The sequence below is a fragment of the Anolis carolinensis genome, chromosome 3 (assembly GCF_035594765.1).
Source record: "Anolis carolinensis isolate JA03-04 chromosome 3, rAnoCar3.1.pri, whole genome shotgun sequence".
Classification (NCBI taxonomy): domain Eukaryota; kingdom Metazoa; phylum Chordata; class Lepidosauria; order Squamata; family Dactyloidae; genus Anolis; species Anolis carolinensis.
The window spans coordinates 48,422,729-48,441,516 of record NC_085843.1 but is presented as its reverse complement, the minus strand read 5'-3'; the positions used below and the strand labels follow the sequence as shown (position 1 = coordinate 48,441,516).

General features: G+C 37.7%; 1 protein-coding gene across 2 annotated transcripts in view; it reads left to right on the top strand.

Annotated features, from left to right (window-relative positions):
- The window catches only part of ift57 (intraflagellar transport 57), a 36,544-nt gene extending 18,595 nt beyond the window's left edge, over nucleotides 1-17,949 (top strand). The window contains exons 5-11 of one of the 2 annotated variants that reach the window (XM_062974860.1): nucleotides 1,934-2,002; nucleotides 2,790-2,909; nucleotides 5,526-5,597; nucleotides 6,840-6,971; nucleotides 7,229-7,291; nucleotides 12,096-12,162; nucleotides 12,896-17,949. In XM_062974860.1, coding sequence (XP_062830930.1) covers nucleotides 1,934-2,002; nucleotides 2,790-2,909; nucleotides 5,526-5,597; nucleotides 6,840-6,971; nucleotides 7,229-7,291; nucleotides 12,096-12,162; nucleotides 12,896-13,077 — 705 coding nt within the window. In that variant the 3' untranslated portion in view covers nucleotides 13,078-17,949. The other variant, XM_062974862.1, reaches the window with a different exon arrangement.
- The last annotated feature ends 839 nt before the right edge of the window (nucleotides 17,950-18,788 follow it).

The following is an 18,788-nucleotide window of genomic DNA, read 5'->3' as shown; positions in this document are numbered from 1 at the left end:
TGCCTTAAAAGACAGTGTAGTACTATATTGGATTATAGTTATATTCTGTGGCTGGCTATTGTGGACAGTAGCCAGGCACAGAATGTAAAATAAGATTGTTGCCCTCTTGGTAAGCAAATTGAATTTTTTACATCACTATTACATAAAAATATCATAGAATCATAGAATCATAGAATAGTAGAGTTGGAAGAGACCACATGGGCCATCCAGTCCAACCCCCTGCTAAGAAGCAGGAAATCGCATTCAAAGCACCCCCGACAGATGGCCATCCAGCCTCTGCTTAAAAGCCTCCAAAGAAGGAGCCTCCACCACGGCCCTGGGGAGAGAGTTCCACTGTCGAACAGCTCTCACAGTGAGGAAGTTCTTCCTGATGTTCAGGTGGAATCTCCTTTCCTGTAGTTTGAAGCCATTGTTCCGTGTCCTAGTCTGCAGGGCAGCAGAAAACAAGCTTGCTCCCTCTTCCCTATGACTTCCCTTCACATATTTGTACATGGTTAGATCTTTCTCTATATGCTGCAGCATGAAGTACTATATATACTCGAGTCTAAGTCGAGTTTTTCAGACTTTTTAGTGTGAAAAAGGCCCCCTCGGCTTATACTCTAATGTGGGTTCTGGTTGGCTTATATTTGGGTCGGCTTATACTTGAATATAAAGGTAATAATAGTTGGACAGTCTTATCTTAAATTACAGTTTTATGAAAAAATTCAAAAACATTTAACCTACTGATATCTCAATTAATGTAATTTTATTAGTATCTGCTTTTATTTTTATTTTTGAAATTTACCAGTAGCTGCTGCTTTTCCCACCCTCATCTTATGCTCGGGTTTTCCCAGTTTTTTGTGGTAAAATTAGGTGCCTTGGCTTATATTCGGCTTAGCTTATACTCGAGTATATATGGTAGTTTGAGATGATAGAATGGCCTCTACCAAATCAGGATCCATGTGATGTAACACATTTTAAATATTTTCAAGTTAAAACTTTCCTGCAAATTAAAATGAGCTAACTAGTCAGGATAGAGTTCTCAGAATTTGACTTAACTGGGAAGTTTTCTTCACACCCCCCCCCCCCAAAAAAAAAGCATAACTGTGTTCAAAAGTATATCCCACCCTCTTGCAAGAGCAGTCTAAAGTGTTTTGGTCTTCTCTCTTACTTCTATCAGTCCAAGTGTAGTCCCAGCTTTCATCACAAGAATTGTAGTGCAATACAACAGTAATTCTCAGCCTCTGGTCCTCCAGAAATTTAGGACTTCAGCTCCTAGGAAGCTCAGCTGTATGACCAAACATTCAGGAAATCTGGGAATTACCCAAAGCTCTAGAAGACCACATTTGGAAAAGCACTGCAGTACAACACTATGTAATCAACTTTGAACTTGGATGAGGAAAATCATTACATCAATAATGGTTAAAAATCTGGCTTAATTTGCCACAAATCCAAAGACTAGTTAGTAGAGTATCATGTCACCTATTAATCTTCTCTTCTCCAGGTTAAAGATACCCAGCTAGTTAGTAGAGTAGATATTTTGGTCCTATGAACAAATGTTAGTTGATGAAAACAAAATCACTGACATAGCTGATAGCAATTCCTGTCAATGTGGCAGCAATTCACCAGCTGTCTTTATCATACCATTTTGCTGCCTGCTGCAGTCGTTGCCTCCCAGTTTCCATGTCAGCTTGGCATCCAGGATTATATGTGGATGTTTTAGCATGAATTGTCACAAGTAGCAGTTTAATGTAAGAAAGAGCAAAGCATAGTGGTAATGCTGCTAAAGGGCTGTAGGTTAAAAAAACCCTTCCATATAGTGCTCAATGTTGGCGCATAATAGAATTCTGTAATGTACTTTGGTAAAGATAAGTAAGTGGTGATATTTTCAGAAAGCTGTTTCTGAACGATGGCCTTTTATGTTTTGCTAAACAACATTTTATGTCTTTTTAAGGAAGAAGAGACAGACAATGAGGAAAACTACATTGATCTGAATGTTTTAAAAGCACAGACTTACAAATCAGTAAGTGATTTCCTCTTCATTTACTACTTTACGATGCATCGTGTGTGGCTGTTGCTTTTGCAGCCCACTCTATAACTTGGCAAACTTGTGGAGGATCCACCAATAAACATTCTGTTCGTAACGTTGGGGAAATTGAACTGGAAACACAGACCTATGGTGGGGAGGAACGAAGGTGAAAGCTGGAGAAAAGTATCACATTTTGGATGCAAAGCTGTCAATTATATGACATGAATTCTGCAACTCCACTCACGTGTGTGAACTATTTATTGCAATTTAACTTCATTGTGTTAAGGATAGCAATGGGGCTTCGTTTAACTATGGTACTGGAATTTGTTTGTGCATAATGAATTAATTCACAGTTAACTACAATTCTTCTCTCTGTAAATGTATCAGGAAGACATTTGCATATTTTGTACCGAACCACTAATCACATCCTCCATATGTTATCTCTTGACCAAAACTGTATATGTATATTTAAAGTAATAGTTAATTTTCAGGGATTTTTTCATGTTAATTGTCTATAGGCACTTTTTCATCCTTGGGGTTCTAAAGTACTGCTAGTTCACAATGATAGCTTACTCTCCCTTTGCACTTGCATATACCAGTAAAATACTATTTTTCATTTTTGGTAACACTAATAGTATTGCTGTGAGCATAGGTCACCTTCAGCAGTTGTGCAGGTGCAGCTGGTTTTAGAACTTGTGCAAGGAGTGTTTGTGAGATGTGACTTCACTGCATAGCGCAATTGGATCACAGATTGATAGGTTTAATATAAACTTCTTGACAGGACATGATTGAAGCAAAGCAAGAAGAGATTTTAGAATCCACAGTAGATGCTGCTGAGTGGAACCTTGAGGTGGAACGGGTTCTTCCACAACTGAAAGTTACAATCAGAACTGATAATAAGGTGGGTAAGAATTTACCAGTATTATTGTGCTGCTGCTGTTCAGTAACAGAGGTTTTAGAAAATATTTTTCTTTGTACATGTGCTTAAAGGTCTATACTGTAATCACTATATGACAAAATACTTTGAATAGTCAAATCTGCTAAATTTGAGCTGCTTTTCTTCTGCAAAATATCGCACTTAAATGTGAAGTGTAATTAAAGCCACTTGACTGACATCAAAGCACTTAAAATAGATTAGTACTCGACAAATAAAGTACTTGTGCTCCAACATATAAACATGTTTGCACAGTTTTTAAATATAAGGATCTTAATGAAAGCAGTGCAGATGTATAAACAAATAGATTTTGAGAGTTATTAAGAAAAGCACATTAGCTCCTTAAATTTCAAATGTTCTTTCCTGTGTTGATTTAACTAGGCAGCAAGGTCAGTTTGGTATGAATAGCAAATCTAGTCATAGCTGTATTTTCATATCAGTTTAACTCATGGACAGTTTGTCCTGTAGAAGACCTGGATGTGTAAAACATGTGTAGTCTTAGCCTGGCATCTGTTCATTTTTGCACCAAATAATTCCTGCCTTGTGCATCTCAGTTTAGGAGGCTCTTCTCCTTCTCCTTTGCTTCATCTGCTGTTCTAAGTGGCCCTTCAGTTATTACATAGATCCCCTTATAGCATTTTTTTTGCTTCACATGTTCAACTAAATTATGCAAACACACTTTGCTACTTGTGACTGTATTCTTTGTGCTTAAATAATTCTTGGTTGTATCTCTACAAGTTTCCCTTTTTTGTATCCCATTTTCTTCTTACGCACAACACCTTTGGCTGTTCTATTGGTATGATTACTGTAATTGTTATTCGATTCCTGTTGTCCTTTACTGTATTCTGTTTCACTTTGATCCCACTCCACAATAATATAGCTGAGCAATAATTTGTGCTTGAGGCATGAATATTGTACTCCATCAATGCATCTGAGGAAGTGGATTGTAATCCATAAACACTTTTGCATTTGATCTTTAGTGTTTTCTGTTAGCCATAACATTGTATTTCTTTTTATGTATAGTTGCCATTTGCTCTACATTTTATTATTAACTTCTGTTTTTCAATTTTCTTGTTATTAATCTTTTTTATTTCATTCAATTTCTCCTACCCCCACTCAGTTCTTCTCTTAGGATCCTAATAGCTTTCAGTCTGCAAGATGTTGGGGCCTTGGCGTTATCTTCAGCTGCTTCCCTCTTATTTAGTCCATTGTCACATTGTCTCCTTCTCTTGAATATATCTAGAACACGACCTTGTTTCTCAGCATGCTTTTATTGCTGCCTTGGTTATCTTAGCTAAGGCAGACAAAATAACTGTAGATTGTTGTGGAGACTAGCATGCAGTAAAACCACCAGTACTGCATGTTCTCAGAGTTCATATTTAAACCATCATGAAATTAGCAAAGTGGTTATTCCAGATTTTAAAGACAGTGCTTGCTTTTTTATCTCCTCCATTCAGCTAACACAATTCATTTCCTTCAGCCTTTGCCCCTTCTGTTCTTTCACCTCTAGTTGATTCAGAACACCTTTGATAAAATCCTGTAGCTTTTCTATTGCTATAATTATACTTTTATCGTAAAGTCAGTGCTGAACTCTTTTCACTTCATGTTTAACATCAGGGCTGTACTCCTTAGAGACATGGGTAGCTATTACTATCAACATTTGGAGGGTTAAATCTGTGTACTGTGTCAGACTGGAATCTAACTTAGAGGGGTGTGAACATGACTGAATGATTTTGTTGTTTGTTTGTTTGTTTTTTTGGGGGGGCGGGGGAGAATACTTACAAAGATTTAGATGTCAGGGAATACATTTCTTCCATAGGGTTTTTTTTTTTTTCAATTTTCAATTTTTCAATGAAGAGCCATAGCTCAGACTTAGCAACTGCAGTTCCCCTAACCATTTAGTACTAGGCCAAGAAGGAATATCTTATCAATTCTTTCAAGCTCTTCTGCTCATAAATCTCTGTGCTTTTCCTAATTGCCTAGACAAATTTAGAAAACAGCTTTCTGTGCTCTGTGCTGTCTTTTTCAAATGGGAACCTCATGGGTCATCCATTCTCATCCTCTTTTTATCAAACAAATTTAAAATCACAGCACTATCACCTTCCTTAGACTATTACTCTCAATGTGTTCTTTTTCTTTCTTACACTGTCACAAAATATATCTTTGCCATTATTACTGCTCAAAGTATGTTAGATTATGTCAGTGCTAAACTCGAAATGGAATATAGTGTTAGTAGTAACAAGCATAGAGATTCTGATTAATTAGTAAATGAGTTCACATCCTGTTTTATGTTGTAGAAGAGAAGTGAATTAGAATCAATATTAGTGCCTGGAGCAGTCTGTTATAATTATTTCTGGCGCAAGAGTACTTACAAGCAAATAACCAATTGCAAACATCCATGGCAGCTGTGTCCAGCATTTCATTTCAGAGCACAGAATTTTAGATTATATCATTTTAGTAAAACAACCTTAGAATTAAAACATGTCACCTTCTGTAGATATGCTGTAAACATGTCCGTGTTTACTCAGGTATGAAATAAGCCATCACTTTGTCTGTTCCTCCCTTTTTAAATTTAAATTATAGGACTGGCGAATCCATGTAGATCAAATGCATCAACATCAAGATGGAATTGAATCAGCTTTAAAAGATACCAGGGTAAGTCTGTGATATGTTTAAATAATTCAAATGTTGATTTCGTGGTAGTTCAGCATATTCTTGCTACAAGCCTTTCTCATTGTATGGTCCCTCTTAAGTTTATGTGAATTACTTGCTTCCAAATCTCCTGACACTGTATGGTGTGCTTATATGTGGCCTCTATATGGAGGTAATAATGACCTCCTGTTCCTTGTGGCAGGAATGTTCAAGTTCTGTGCCACTAGCCTTCCACAACAATTTCTTAGAACTACACCCATCACACCCCCAAGTCGTTTCTAATGCCTGTCTTGTTTTCTTTTACACTATGGTTTCTTTGCTCCTGGCACTCCTTTTATACAGTAGAAGTTTGGGAAAAGTTTCTAGAAGTCATTGAGCACAGAGATCAAAGCTTTACATGGAAGCATTGTATACAAAGATGTTTCTTTACGGATCTTGATTCCCTTTCACCTTTTGAAGAGAAGAATTCTAGTTATGGTGAACAGTTCCAGGCTTCAAACATGAAGACAGCCAGATGCCAGGATTGCAGAATGCTTTTTTATCTCCAGGGGACCTGTACCTCATCAAATTACATCTCTAGGACACTATAGCATTGAGCCATTACATTTAAAATGGTGTGAAACCACATAAATTCCTACAGTATAGATTCATCATAAGTAAGGATACAGATTGAGTTGGACAGATTTCTCAGTGATTTAACGCATAGACGGGCGAGTCCCTGTTACATAGTAAACTTTAACACAAAAATTTTGACATACATTCAATTCCTTCATTTTAAAAATAAGTTATTATTACTAAGTTTTGAAAGCATGAGTGAATGATTTAAAGAATGAAGTTTCACCATTTTTAGCCCAAGTCATACTTGACACACACATGTTCAATATAGGAAGAAAAATCTTACAGTCATTATTGTTTAAAACTTCAGTTGAGCTTTAAGTAACCAGTTGAATTATTCTCAGTATTCTACTTCAATCACATTATGGGGATCCAAACAACTGTCCAGTTAGTTGAGTTTGCATGTTGTCTTTGTAATTCTTTAATGGTACCATTTGCCTCACTCCACTGTTGCATACTAAGTTAGTTTTGAAATAAGAGAACTTTCAAAAGCTATTTGGATGTATATCAGAGTCTGATGCTCAAAGAAGGGGGTGGGGAGAGGCAAAAGTCCAATTGAGTAATCTGAAGTAGCTCTTTGGACATCAGCCAGACTTCAGTGGTAGCTGACTTGTATAAAACTTTTAACAGGGCTACCTTGACAAACTTCATAATGAAATCAGCCGAACTCTGGAAAAAGTTAGCAGTCGAGAAAAGTACATCAACAACCAACTAGAGCATTTGGTTCAAGAGTATCGTTCTGCACAAGCCCTACTGAGTGAGGTAATGCTAATTACTTTGGATTGTTGTCAAGAGACGGTTTTTAAAACCAAATTTTTATTGTTAAATTCAAACTGTAGCAGCTTCTCTTACGCTACAAAAGATAGAAGACATTTTAAAAATATGTCTTAGGTCCTATACTACTTTATAAATCAGATCATACAAATCTCATCACACTTTCACATTTAAATGTTGGATGGAGAAATTCTCGGGGGAGTGACTTTGTTTTTTCATAGTAAAGTAATTTTTTTCCTTCAAAGGCCAAAGAGAAATACCAACAAGGAAGTGGAGGTGTGACAGAGAGGACTAGGATCCTGTCAGAGGTAAAACTTTGTTCTTGAATAGTTCATATATTTGCAGTACAGTTTATATCATCAGCTGACAATATCATGAATGCACTTACTTTTGCATGTAGCCTGTTCCTGTGTGTTTGTAGTCCAGTGTTTCTCAAATTCTGCTCCTCCAGATGTTTTGGACTTCAACTCCCACAATTCCTAACAGCTGGTTAGATGGCTAGGATTGCTGTGAACTGAAGTCCAAAACACCTGGAGGAGCACAGTTTGAAAAACACTGGTGTAGTCAAAACAAAATTGGGCTTGCTCTCAAGTAGCCACGCTGATTTGTTCTGCAAATCATATGTTTTGAAATCCTGATCAGTCTTGAAAGTGGACTTTCTAAATTCTGATTCTTCTATCAGTCCTCTTTGAGTTGATCCACTGAACTGTTCGCTAAATGATTTACGTAACTTGCTTCTCTGAAATGGTTCGAGATGAATGAGTTACTGTCCTTTCTTTTCAAAGAACTTTTTGTTAAGCATTATGCCGTAGCATTTATTTTTCGTAAGATGATTAATTGTAAATGACAACACTGCATAACTTTGCATGATGAGATGGCCAGACTGGGCTATTGATTATTGTTTCAGCATTGTCAAATCCAACTAAACAATAGAAGTTGTTCTCAGTAATCCAGTTTGGATTCTAGGTGATCCTGGATGTTCACAAAGTGTTTTTTAAATTATTTTGCCTACACTTCACTCTAGACCAGTGGTTCTCAACGTGTGCTCTGCAGAGCTCTTGGGTCTCTGCGAAGCTTATTGAGGGGCTTAGAGTTTCCCCTCCTCCTCCTACTCTCCTGCTCTAGTCTAGCTTGAACATTGTGCATGCCCCATCCCTGCCTGCCTGTATGCTTACTTGGTTTTGCGTAAAGGATTGTCTTTCCACAGCCACTGTCCAAGCTTAGCACCACCTTCTTTCCTTATCTCTCTTTATTCTTTTTCTCACAGTGGTGTTCTGTCCTCCTCCTCCCCTCCAAGCATTCACTCCTCTTTCCTACTCCTCTCCTCCTCCTGCCCCTCCCTTGCTGCCAAAAGCCTTTGTCACTTGGCCCCCTTGTTACCAAAAGCAAGGGGGGAGCCCTTGCTACCAAAGCCCCCCCCCCCCCTTGCTGCCAAAAGCCTTTTTCCCTCACCTTCCTCACCACCCAGATCCTTTCCCCCTCTCCTTCCTTGCTTCCAAAATCCTATCTTCCTTTCACCTCTCAAGGGGTGCTTTTTCTTCATGGCAGAAGGGAGTTGGACTGGATGTCCTATGGGGTTTCTGTTATTGTTGTTGATGTTTTTGTTATTATTATTACAAAGGCTGAGTGACCATCTGTTGGGGTGCTTTGATTGTGTTTTTCCTGCATGACAGAAGAGGGTTGGGCTGGATGGCCCCTGGGGTTTTTGCTATTTAATATTATTATTGGTTAAAATTATTATTCATTTTAAATATATTGTTCTTTTTCCCCCCCAAGTGTTTTTACACAAACACTTTCCATCCATCTGGCACTGGCCCAGTCCATGCCTAATATATATACATTATATATAAGATAATATATAAACATATTTTGGACTCCATGATAAACTTTTGCTTCAAAAAGGGCTCTGCGGTTGAAAAACGTGTGAGAACCCCTGTGAGTGAAAAAAGTGTGAGAAAGGAGTAAGGAAATAATATATATATGGGGATATTAAGGGACCAGGATCCTTTCAGGATGTCCAGTAGTAGTTTGTATTGTTGAAGGCTTTCACAGCCAGAATCACTGCAGTTTGTTTGATTGCACAGTAATCAAACAATCAGACAAGTAGTTTGCTTGATTACACAGCCAACAATACCGCAAAAATATCTTGGTATCTTAATTTTTAGGCCTGTTCCTGGGGCGCAGATTCAGAAAATTGCATTGAATAGAGCATCAGCTCTAGTTTCTTCAATATGGTTGTCGTGGTTTTCTATGGGAGATCAGATGGTGACTGGTAGATATTCTGTACCTAAAAAATGGAGCTAATAGCGGAAACCTGGTACCATTTTTGGAATCAGCAGGTCAAATATACTCAGAAACAGGTCTAACATTTGAGGCACCAAAATATGTGTTGGCTAGAGTTATTTGTGCACATGATTTTATCCAGCCATGATCACTTCTTCCATGATTTTTGGATCCTCGTTTTCTTTATCTGGTTTTGACTTAATGAATCCTTTGCCTTTTCATATTGTGGAACAGGTGAAAGGAGAGATGAGCTCAATGAGGAACCAATCCTGCTAGGATGGTGTTGATTGATTATACTGCTGTTATCAGTGACAGTCTGTGAAATCATACAATATTTTAAGTGATCTGTAAGGCATAATGTTGGTACTAGTTATTTTTAACACTAATGATAGTTTTAAAATTTTCTTTTAGTTCAAAGCACATCCTAGAAAAAAGTATTGACCTTGTTCACCAAAATGAGAAGGCAGAACATACTTTTTTATTGAGCTCATCTGTAAAATGGTTATGAATCTGAAAATAAATAAAAGACCTCTTCAAAAGCTACTGTATTTCTTCAACTCTAAGATGCACTTTTCCTATATATAAACAGTTGTAAAAATGGGATGCAATTTTAATTGCAGGTGTCTCATGCATACTTTTCTTGGTGATGGTGGTACTGAAATTAGGGTGTGTCTTACAATCGTGTCTTACAATTGAAGAAATATGGTACATATTGTTCTTTTATTAGAAAATGAGATTCTAGCTGTCAGTGCCAGAACAGTAGTTTGTTGGCTTTGTAGATGCAATGCTATGTATGTACAGTAGAGTCTTGCTTATCCAACCTTCACTTATCCAACGTGCTGTATTATCCATTGCAGTCTGCCTTTTAGTAGTCAGTGTTTTTGTAGTCATTTTTTAAATACATTGTGAAGTTTTGGTGCTAAATTCGTAAATACAGTAATTATTACATAACGTTATCATGTATTGAACTGCTTTTTCTGTCCATTTGTTTTGGTGCTTAATTTGTAAAATCATAACATAATTTGATGTTTAATAGGCTTTTCCTTAATCCCTCCTTATTATCCAACATTTTTGCTTATCCAACATTCTGCTGGCCGGTTTATGTTGGATAAGTGAGACTCTACTGTATGTATTTTTATATTTGTATTTGTATCTCACCTACTAAAAAGTCCGCAGTGCCATTTAGAGCATAACAAAATAGATGAAGAGTTATTAGGAAGGGCAATAGTTTACACAAGGTTAACTATGTGCCTCAGATATTCCAGCTGTTGCCTGTACATATTAATCTGCTTTGGCAGACCTGAAAGGACATGGCTGCTGCAACAAGGTGTCTGTCCTTCACAAGATAAAGTTCCTCCCTCTCCTGTCTCTAGTACTTGTGGCCTCTACTATCAGACACAATATGCACTTTTGAGGCAAAAGAGTTCACAAGTTTCTTCCATTCCTCAGATGTTCCAAGAACCACCTGAAGAGGTCTTGGAGGAGAATGCCTCTAGCCAAGAAATAGCTATCAGAATACTTGACAGGTTACAACATTGCTAAAAACACATAATCATCTAAGAACTTTCTATAAAATGTACAGATTAAAACATATTTCTACAAAATGCATAAGGTATTAAAATACACAAAAAAGAGTAAACATAAGATGTAGGTTTAAAATTAATAATTAAAATTGGCTGGGTAGGCCTGCTGGAAGATATAGGTCTTTAGATGGTTTTAAAATTCTGACATCTCATTTAGCTATTGGAGCTCTTTCGGCAGGTTGTTCCATAGTCTTGGGGTGACGGATGAAAAAGTCCTCTGGGTGACAGCCACCAGTTGGATTTTGGCAGGCTGGAGTAGCCCCCCCCCCCCCCCCCCCCCCAAGAGGACCTAAGTGTATGAGGAGGATTGTATGGGAGAAGGCGATGCTGTAGCTAACCTGGACCCAAACCATGTAGAGCTTTAAAGGCAAAACCAACACTTTGTACTTTGCCCAGAAACTAATTGACAGCCAGTAGAGTGGCTTTAGGAAAGGTGTAATATGACCACTCCTGGATGTTCCTGTAACCAATCTGGCTGCCATATTTTGAACCAAGTGGAGTTTCCAAACTTGGTACAAAGGTAGCCAAATGTAAAGCGCATTAAGGAAGTTCAACCTTGAAGTCACCAGTGCATGCACTGCCATCTTAAGGTCCTCCAAATCTAGGAAAGGGGCACAGAAGTTCTGTATCCATGCAGGTGTCATTGGTTGTTGTTGGCTCAGGAAGGGAGGTATACTAGAAAGAGAGAAAATAAATTCGATTATGCAGCTTCTCAGAACACTAGACAGGGAAAATGAATTCCTTCTACCCTCCCTCCCTGAGCAAGAAGTCTCCATTATAGAAGGGTTTGTTGGAGCCCAAGACTAATTTTGCCCTGTTGGATTGCTCCAAGTTGCCTTTATTTTGATATAGTGCAAGCCACAACCTTATTTCCTGTTCGTAATAATATTTTTTTTGGGGGGGGGGGTCACCTTTTAGGGGTGAATTGTATATCTTCCATTATTAAAATATGCCAACTGTTTTCACTTCTTTCTGCCCCATAGCTTCCTAATAAGTCCAAATACCTAGTGAGTATTATTGGATGTATGATTTTGAAAAAGGCTACTGATAAAATCTATTTTGAAATACCACACTGGGGCCTTTTTGAAACCAGTCATTAATTTGATTTTCATCTAGGAGTTTAAAGAGATATGTTCGACCCCAATAGTAGATGGACAGATTTTGGAGGGAAATTGTGATTTGTTCCATTGAGAATAGCTTTGGTTATGCTAGATTTGACAAATAACATGTTCATTTTTTTTAAAAGATTACTGAAGAATTAGAAAAGGTAAAGCAGGAAATGGAAGAAAAGGGCAGCAGTATGACTGATGGTGGTAAGTTCTATCTTGAGGTTCTTTCTCATACAAAGCTCCCATTTTTGAGCTAGTTAATACTTTTCCAAACCATGAGCAAAGATTAAGCTACAGAAAAACAAAAGCAGAAGGAGTAGCCGAGATACAGTTGGAGTCTGTATTCTCTTGAGGCACAAGACCATGTGACATGTCTCAGTAATTGTATCTGGAGTCTCTCTTAAAACAGGGAGTTATTCTTGGGCATTTTTGCTGGTAAAAAGCATTGAGGAATAGTCTGTTATGGGTTAATTCCATTTTAAAATTCGAATAAGTCTAAACTTTACCTGGACTTATAGTGCATTATTGGGGAGAAAGTATTGTAAATATTCTACTTGTAGTCCTTTGAGATTTATGAGGCTGCTGTAATAATGGGTACTTGAAAAAATCACAGGAATTTGTACTAGCATAGACTAAGAAATCTGCAGAATTTTGTTTTGAGTAGTCTTTTCACCAAATGTAAAATTTAATTTCACTATAAGTACTGAAAAGGTAAGCCTTTTAATGCACCTCTTCAGATCTAAAATGTCATGAAGGTGGTAGAGTATATCATAATTTTAAAAAAGCTTCCGTGAATCTATAAAATTGTGTCTCCAGAGTAATGTCATTCTTTTGTTCATTTAGCTCTCCCGATTAGCAGGAGTGAATTATGAAGGAAAAAAATAGTATGGCAGAGTGACAGAATAAATGTGCCATTTTTCATTTTTCTTTTTAACAGCTCCTTTAGTCAAGATTAAACAAGCTTTAACCAAACTGAAACAAGAAACCGTTCAGATGGACATACGAATTGGCGTAGTGGAACACACGTTGCTTCAGTCAAAGCTGAAAGAAAAATCAAACATGACTAGAGACATGCATGCTACTATCATTCCAGATTCTTCCATTGTCGGCACCTATTAAATTTGTTTGATGTTCATTTTTTTAATGCTATGTAAACCATTTTGTGATATGACATACACACACACACACACACATATATATATAAAACTATGTATGTCATTTTACAAAGCCATAAATTTTGTTTTTATACATGCAGCAATGTTATGTTTCTGTATGTTTTATTATATAGCTTTTTGTAAAAAAAAAAAGTTAATAAAATTTCATTAACAAGCTCCTGGTATGATAAATCAAAGGGCTGTAAAGGTATTATCGGAAAGAATAATAATATTGGAAAGAAAGTGTCTGCTACAAAAATGAATGTTGCAGAGCATACAACTTGTAATATGAATTTCATTGGGACTGGTGTCCATTCTCTATAGGTTTTCTATCAGAACTGTTGGGATTATAGGGCCAGGAATTACATCTGGCCGTACTCCCCCCCCCCCCCCCAGACACACACACACACACACACACACACACACACACGTCTTTTCTAACATAACCCTGGCAGGAAATGTTATGCCTTCATGTGGAAAATGGGTCTGATTTAAGATAAGTTGTTACTACATATATAAGCGTTAGACATTTTTTTCTCAAATTAGTATCTCACGTGGAGGGATACATTGTTTTCCATTACTGTAATCTACACTGATGGGCAAGAGTCGGAAGGATGTTTGCAGTCAAGGAATGAGTGTGGTATCCTGTATCCTTTGAGAAAGGTTTTATTTGATAAGGATATCTAAACTGATTCAAAAACAGAAGATGATGCTGAGTCCAGAGTGGGTGGAATTGAGCCCGTGAGGGGGCAGTGGTGGCATTAATGAAGGGATTTATGCCTTCGTGACAGAAGGCCTAGGCATCCTGGAGAGTCTGAGAACGTGTGTACTTTTTTTTCTTTGAAGTCAGTGTAGCTTTGTTGGACTTTTGTGGCAACTTCTACTTATGTATAAAGTAAATTTTAAAGCCCTCTGTTCATAGTTATTGGTTTAGAAACCTTACCACTCAGTACTACGTCCTCACTACCTCTTAGCTTTAATGTTATGTCCCTCTTTGGCAAAGACTAGGCACAGTCTATTCTTTATTGTGACCAGAATGCGGGTAATCCAGCCTGTGAGAATAACCAATTACTGTAATACATTAGCCTTTAGATACCTTTCTAGGTTCATGCCCCATATCAAAATCATCTTGAGTGGTTTTTGTTGGTGCAACAGTTTGTTCCCAGTATTAATTTACTTTAAAGAGCTAGAGTTACACACAGTTCTACAGAAGTATCTGACCCTCTTGATATTTCCAGTTTAATATACCCTTGTAGGGCATAGCTAGTGACATCACTCACAGGATTCCCTTCCTGGAGACATTGCATACAGAGATTATTTTATTCCTCCTATTGACCCATCCACACTAGGTAATTTTCCTTTCTACCACATTTCCATTAAGCCTGTTACACCACCCTTTTTTTTAAAAAAAAAATCAAGCAATCTAGTTCTCTGGTTTTGGCATGGAGGCTTATGGTATTAGCAGACAACACTGTACATGAGTTTGTGTCCAAATGACTAAAGTTTTCATTTCTCTGTTTTTTTTTTTACCTCTATGATCAGCTATCATACCCATTTGTAACATACGCTTACTCCATTACCATTCTAAGTGATTAAAAGCAATTTCACCCTAATCTCACAGAAATAATCTCTTCTGAAGCAGACATCGCCCAAATTGAGGTTGATCTTACTCTATTTTGAAATATACTCTGCCACATTTCAGTAGAATGGTTCTATACTGGCTCAAGTGCAACATACCTGAAATCTTCCAAATTGTCAAAATAATTGGTAGCATTTACACTTTTTTTTTCACCAGACCAGCAGGTCACTATGTAGATGTACCTGTCAATCACAAACCCAACAATCTCTAAGGTTCAATCACCCACTATCAGACATACAACAGACATAACTAGTGTATAGAGCAACTCTTCTCAAGAAATGATTTTTCTTCTCAGAATGACACTTTCCTTTCCCAAAGACCTGCATTTGTCATGAGAGCAGAGAGACTCCTATGAAGTAAGATGCCATTGTTATATTGCCAAAGCTTTGTCTATCCATCTCTCAGCTGCAAGAGCCAGTAGAAAACAAAATTGCTCTTTGAAAAGTAGAAACCCATTTTAAAGTGCATAGTTAAACCTCTCCCCAGTGTTGTGTGTCACACAATATCCAGGACTGCAATATCCAATATCCACAGTCCCACATGTTTTCTCTCTTAATGACTATTTTCCCTTCCTTGGATCTCATGCGCAAATAATTGCTAGGAGTTAGGAGTCAATCTGTAACCCACTCTGCCATGTTGTAAAGACTAGTTCAAAGTATCCATTCAGCCTCTAGAAAATAGGCAATTTTGCCATATTTTGCCTAGTTCCGAGGCCATTTCAGTATAAGGAGGCACCCTTTTACCCCTAAGTTAGGATTTCTGAATTAAAACATATGTTTGTTTGTTTATTTGTTTGTTTGTTTGTTTGTTTGTTTTGGGGGCTTTGTCTTGGAATATGGAGGAAATTTGCCATGCTTTCCCCCCTGCATCTGTTTTAGGATCAAAAGAGACGCTTTTGACAAAAGGAAGACAACTGATTTTTCCATGTGACTTCCTGATGCCAAAAAAGGGGGGTTTCTCCTGTACTACAAAGCCCCAGGGGACAGGAAAAATGGGCCAGATTTTTCCCCATGTCTTCTTGGGGATGTCAAAATGTTGTTTTGCAAAACAATTGAAGAACGGGGTAGGGGCTTGGGGGGGGGGTACATCTCAGTTGCTTTAATAGAAAAGTAAATTATTTACATTCAAGATTGGGAACGGTTTTCTGTTGTAGTCTCCTTGCCCAGTTAGTAAAACTAGTTGTTTAAATCATTCATCTATTTGGTTTCTTCTTAACCTGACATTTTGTAACTGGTTTTACCCTGTATTAGTAAAATTTCCCCTCCCCTTCTCCACCCATTTACCATCAGGTGTCCTGTGGAAAAAGGAAGAGATAATGCAAGTGAGTGAGGTGTCTGTACTTTCTCTTCCCTAACAACTGCCCTGTGGAAATAATCCTTTCATATGTTAATATTTAACCCAGCAATGTTGATATATTTGTCATTTCTAGCAAACTGCCTTGGGAAAAGAAATTATCCTGAAAAGATATAAATCACTGTCGTTAAATGAATAAATACATAATAGCTTACTTAACTTGGGGAAGGGAAAGGTAGAGTTGCCTCTGTTTTGTAGCATAAATACTAAAAAACCTCAATAGTTTAATTATAAATCCAGGTCAGCATCACCATAGCATAGGTGTTATCAAAGTGCAACCTTCTAGCTGCTGTTGGATTGCAACATCTAGCATCCCTCCCCATTGGCTCTGTCAGCAAGGTCTGCTGGAAACTTGTCTATAAACACTGTTGTAACAGAAAATTTCAGTATCGGTGGCAAAAGGCGCAAAATGCTTGTAAGTATACAAAATAAACACTTCCTTCTCAGGAAATTGTAATCGAGGCTGCTTGTATAATAGAGGAGTGTTCAAAGTCATTCCAAAGGAGTGTGTGGGACATTCACTGGTTAGCATTTTACAATATTGCTTCCTGGAATTGTACCTATGGTGTTTTCCCTCTGACTCATTGTGTTTCCTGAATTGTATGCCATGAAGTTTCTAGGAAAACTGGTATCAATTGGCTCCTGCTGTTTTTCTTTGATTTTTGGGAACTTTGAGCTGAACAGATGCCCTGCCCCTTAAAACTGGCTAAAGTTCCACACATAAAAAATATAGTGAATGTTTTGGTCATGCCAGACCTAAAAGATGCCATTTTCAGTACAACCAATTCTCTGCTTCCGTGCTTGGGTCATCTCTCATGTAGCTCAGCTGACTTCAGTAGCATTTAAATGATGCCAAATGTCGGTCAGCAAATGGTTTGAGGCTGAATTCACATGACTGATTCCCTGGCTGCCACTGAACAAGTTCATTACATACAGACTTCCTTATTCATTGATGGATGTATTTCACAAGGTGAAAAAGCCATCTGATGATCATACATTAAAGGCAATTTTCTACAATGCAGCAATTGTTTGGAACTGCAGAATGTGGCTTTCTGTCTGCTTTCTAGTCTCATCAAGGGTGTGGTGACAGACCACGTGACTTGAAGGCTTGGCCTGATGGTAATATCAGCTGCTCTAAACAAGGCGAGACAGTTTATCTGCTGAAGCACAGTTGGTGTTTTGGCCTTTGGATTAGAAAGAGTGAAGCAGCCTGCTTGAGACATCAAATTTGGCAACCATGAAAGAGCAGCAAATGGTCAATGTTTACATTTTATTCATATGGGAGTGAAACTTTGTTTCTTGCCTTTTCAAAAATGTTTTAAATGTTTCTGAGTTTTATAAACAGTTTCATTATAGCTTTAAAATAATTTTATATGCTTTTAGGTTTTTTATATATATATTTTTAATTTTGCAAGCCATTTTGGCTTTGGCACCTCAAAAATCAATATCATTATTAGATATATGAATCTTCTTGGTGGTCTCCAGTTGCGACGCAACAGATTACGGTGTCATATACTGCATGACAAGTCACTTTAGTCTTTGTGCTTTGTGCCCTCACTCCACCCCATATTTGTAGCAAAATGTCTTTGGATAAAACAAGAATACAAGCTAAGTAATTGAATTAATTTCAGAAATTAATTTTCAACCTTCCTTTCTTGCCTATTTAAATCCTCCCACTTTCATTCTGCAAACTTGATCATCATGTTCACTTGTGAGCTCTATTGTTGTATCAGCCTGGTGTTGCCGCATATCTGCATTGAAAATGGTTGTATTTCACTTGCAGAAAGAGAATTATTAATGAAGACGTGTTAGAATCTTTTGACAATAAAGAATTCTTGTAAGTGGGTCTACCTCTCCTTTTATTTTTTTTCCTGCTTTAATGGATGGGTGGGGCTACTACATTCTAACTGAATTAAGTCAAAACTGATTTCTCCTTTAGAGAAAAATGTGAGGCTGATTTTGAGAGAACTAGAGGATTTTAACTCGCAAAGTGCTGTATGCAACATCTTTTCTCTATGCTTCTTGGAACAGGGCAGGGGTCTGATGGCCCTATTTACTCAAATCGAATGTTCATCTTTTTTTGGCTATATTACATAGCCATAAGTGAGGTGTGCATTAGATTCGATGGTGCATTAGAATCACACACATAAACCTGCCTGTGCACCTCCATTAGTCTGAAGTTGCCAAACTCGCAAACCTCAGCCTAAAGGAAGGGCATGGCTTCCCAAGTGGCCTCATTCACCCCTTGGTTTTGAAAGCCTGGTGAATGAGGGTTTATTTGGAAAGCTGCCGAAAGGGACATAACTACATCTTGCTTGTTGGCTATTCCAAGACAGACAACAGAATGGCTGGCGAGCAAGGGGAAGCTGCGCATTACATTCAGCAACAAATCTCTTTTTTTGCAATGTGCACCTTCAAAATTGGTGTTCGCATTATAATTGATGGTGCGTTATACTTGGGTAATAAATACAGGGATAGGAATCCTTTGCCCATCCAGATGTTCTGGACATCACCTGCTATCAGCCACAGCCAGCATGACCTATGGCGGGTTCAAATCACCTGCAGGAACAAAAGGTTCAAGTTTCTGATCGAACAGTTCCAGCATCCATACAGAAGTGTACAAATAAAAAGAATAGTACATTCTTATGTATATGTGTCTATGTAAAAGTAAGTCCCCTTGAGTT